This window comes from Dama dama, chromosome 9 (assembly GCF_033118175.1).
Source record: "Dama dama isolate Ldn47 chromosome 9, ASM3311817v1, whole genome shotgun sequence".
NCBI classification, from domain to species: Eukaryota; Metazoa; Chordata; class Mammalia; order Artiodactyla; family Cervidae; genus Dama; species Dama dama.
This window is the reverse complement of record NC_083689.1, coordinates 44,187,820-44,191,247: the sequence shown is the minus strand read 5'-3', so window position 1 is coordinate 44,191,247 and position 3,428 is coordinate 44,187,820. Positions and strand designations below refer to the sequence as shown.

Below are 3,428 nucleotides of genomic sequence, written 5' to 3'. Positions count from 1 at the left end.
GATTTTGCACAGATTTATCAAACTACAATGAGTGTGATGTAGAGATATATAAGCAAATGCTCTTTGCTACTTACAGAATTCAGAATCTCATTCAGGAGGAAGATCATAATTTTGTGTAGATGGTACTTGATGATATTCATCTTGATTTCACAATAGATGACTCAAATAATGTTACTGAATTCAGGGAAGCTTGATTTAATATTTCTGTTCAAAAAAGACTCAAAAAAGAATAATAGCTTCTCAACATAAGTGATAGGCTACTACAGATTTACAGGTAAGCCTTAGGGTTTGAATATGAAAAATAAATCATTTCTTAATGGTGATAAATATTTATTCATAATATAATTAGAAAACACATGCATTTACATGATTTCCTAAGAATATATTTTGAGTATGTTACCTAATTTTGATGTGACTTGAGTTTTTATAGGGTAGTAAAGCATACTTATCCTAATGATGTCAAAATATAAAATTTTTACAATTTTAAAGATTTCCTGCAAAAGCTCATAGGCCAAAATGTTTGTATTTTCAAGTTCTAGTCTCTTGATCAAAAAAACAAAAAAGTTTTGCTTTTCCAAAATTCATAGGTTCAGTTATTCATTTAAGAGTTGTAAATTGTTAAATAGTACAGTTTAATCATGCAACAATTTCAAAATAGCTTACTTGACTTTCTTGCTTTTGTGTCTGCCTTAGGAAAAATTATATTATTGCCACATGGAAAATTATAATCAAACATCAACTTATTTCATCTTACTGGGGTTGTTCCCATCTTCAAGAATTGGCCTATTTCTTTTTATTCTCATTGTTCTCATTTTTCTAATGGCTCTATTTGGTAACCTCTCCATGATCCTTCTCATCTTTCTGGACACCCAACTTCAGAAACCCATGTATTTTCTACTCAGTCAGCTCTCCCTCATGGACCTGACCTATATTTCCAACATTGTACCCAAAATGGCCTACGATTTTCTATTTGGAAACAAGTCTATCTCCTTCATTGCATGTGGGATACAGAGCTTCTTTTTCTTGACTTTAGCAGGTGCAGAAGGATTGCTCTTGGCTTCTATGGCTTATGATCGTTATGTGGCCATTTGCTTTCCTCTTCACTATCCCATCAAAATCAGTAGAAGAGTATGTGTGTTTATGATAATAGGATCTTGGCTCCTGGGCTCAGTCAACTCCTGTGCCCACACCATATATGCCCTTCATATCCCTTATTGCCGATCCAGGACCATCAATCATTTCTTCTGTGATGTTCCAGCCATGTTGACTCTGGCCTGCATGGACACCTGGGTCTATGAGTACACAGTGTTTGTGAGCACCGCCATCTTTCTTTTGTTGCCTTTCACTTGTATTGTATTTTCCTATGGCCGTGTTCTCCTTGCTGTGTATCGAATGCACTCAACAGAAGGGAAGAAGAAAGCCTATTCAACATGTAGCACCCATCTCACTGTGGTAACATTCTACTCTGCACCATTTGCTTACACTTATCTCCGTCCAAAATCTCTGCGTAGTCCAACAGAGGACAAGGTTCTTGCTGTCTTCTACACCATCCTTACCCCAACGCTCAACCCTGTTATCTATAGCATGAGAAACAAGGAGGTGATGGGGGCCTTGAGAAGAGCAATACAGAGAATCTGTTCTGTGAAAATGTAAAGACAATTTTTCCATGAGACCTAGATGTTAAATACAAATTTATTAATCAGCATGGTGGTTTAGTCATGTCTGACTCTTGTGACCCCATGGACAGTGGTCTGTCAAGCTCCTATGTCTATGGGATTCTCCAGGCAAGAATACTGGAGTGGGTTGTCATTTTCTTCTCCAGAGGATCTTCCCAATCCAGGAATCCAACCCAGGTCTCCTGTATTGCAGGCAAATTCTTTACCAACAGAGAGAAGCCCCATTAATTGGCATACAACAATTAAGATCTCCTTTGGATTAATTTCAGTCCTTGCAAATTTAATGATAAAATAAGATTTTAATTATTATTATTAATCAGCATACAATTATTAAAATCTTATTTTATCATTAAATTTGCAAGGACTAAAATTAACCTAGAGGAGAAAACCACTCATGTCTACACAAATCTTTTTTGCAAGTATCTGTATATCCATATCTATATGTTTAAGTTTATATATGTTTATTTATATGTGTGTGTGTATATATATATATGTATATACATGTTTTTCAGTCTCTTTTTTCTTCATTATGCATTTTCCCCTATTAATTCAAAAAGCTTTTAATTTTTATTAATATGCTATACATGTAAATGATTTTTTGTATGCAATAATAAAAATGAAAACTAACTGAAGTTGTCATTCAGCATGAGTTCTACTATTTTGCATTTATATTTCAATATGCTTAAAACATGTTTTATGAATGACAAATTAAAAGTCAGAAGATCTCATTTTCTTTTCACTCTAGGCCTATAATTGCCTGTAACATTCTTTTCTTCAGTATAAGGAAAATATATTTCAGAGATTTATTTGAGACTTCACCAGGGATTCTGAAGTCCTTACACTATGCTGAATGGAAATAATTCATATTCTTTTTAGGGTGTACCCTAGGGAATTGATTTAATATTGGTATACTTGGGATTCAACAATAAGGACCTGGAGATGTGAACAGAGATCAAGGAAATTGTAAAGTTATACAATAAGTGGGTCAAAGCTTTGTCTCATTACTAGATATTAGAAATATCAAAGACTTTCTTGCAACCATCCCCTCACTTGGCACATACTCAATGTACATCCTAAGCAGTCACTTCAACTCTCAATTAGGTGATAAAACTCAGATGAGATTTTATTCTCTACTCACTGTATCCCATAGTTCTACTGAAAGAGGTTGGAGAAAGTTAATTTGTAAGAACAAATTTCAATTCATATTAAGGATTCATCATTTTCCTAAACAGATCCCACCATATGCATTCAATAAACATCAATCAGCTCAAGTGAAAGTCCTGGTTGAAGTGTCATCACTATCCTCCTATTATCAGAGCAGCAATATTCTTTACCTCTCAGGTGTGCCAAGGAAAACAAGGGTCATATCCTTTGTTCAAATTCTCCAACATATTAACACAATATCTCTTGTCTGACTTTACCCTCCATTCTTAGAAACCAGCTTGACTTAGCCTGGGACCCCCTCACTCCACCCTTTACTTGATTAACACATGTCTTAAAGAGAAAACTCTAAATAATTTATGTTATCAATTCTCCCATATTGAATTTCATATGGATAGCTTTTGGAAAGCCTGCAAAAGAGGGATCTATGTTTTAATATCATGTTAACATAGCTTTCAATGAACAAAACTCTCAGTGAAAGCACTCTGGGAGGAATCACCTGTGAGCCCCAGTTTTTGTCCTCACATGCAATTTTGGAAATGACTCACTCTCTCCAGATTGGGCATATAAATGTCCTAATAGCTGGCAAGT

At 34.8% G+C, this 3,428-nt stretch overlaps 1 protein-coding gene across 1 annotated transcript; it reads left to right on the top strand.

The window, feature by feature from the left end:
* Positions 1–714: 714 nt before the first annotated feature.
* On the top strand, positions 715–1,653 carry LOC133061354 (olfactory receptor 2L2-like). The gene has a single exon (XM_061149363.1). It carries the CDS (start codon positions 715–717, stop codon positions 1,651–1,653), a length of 939 nt encoding a protein of 312 aa, XP_061005346.1.
* The last annotated feature ends 1,775 nt before the right edge of the window (positions 1,654–3,428 follow it).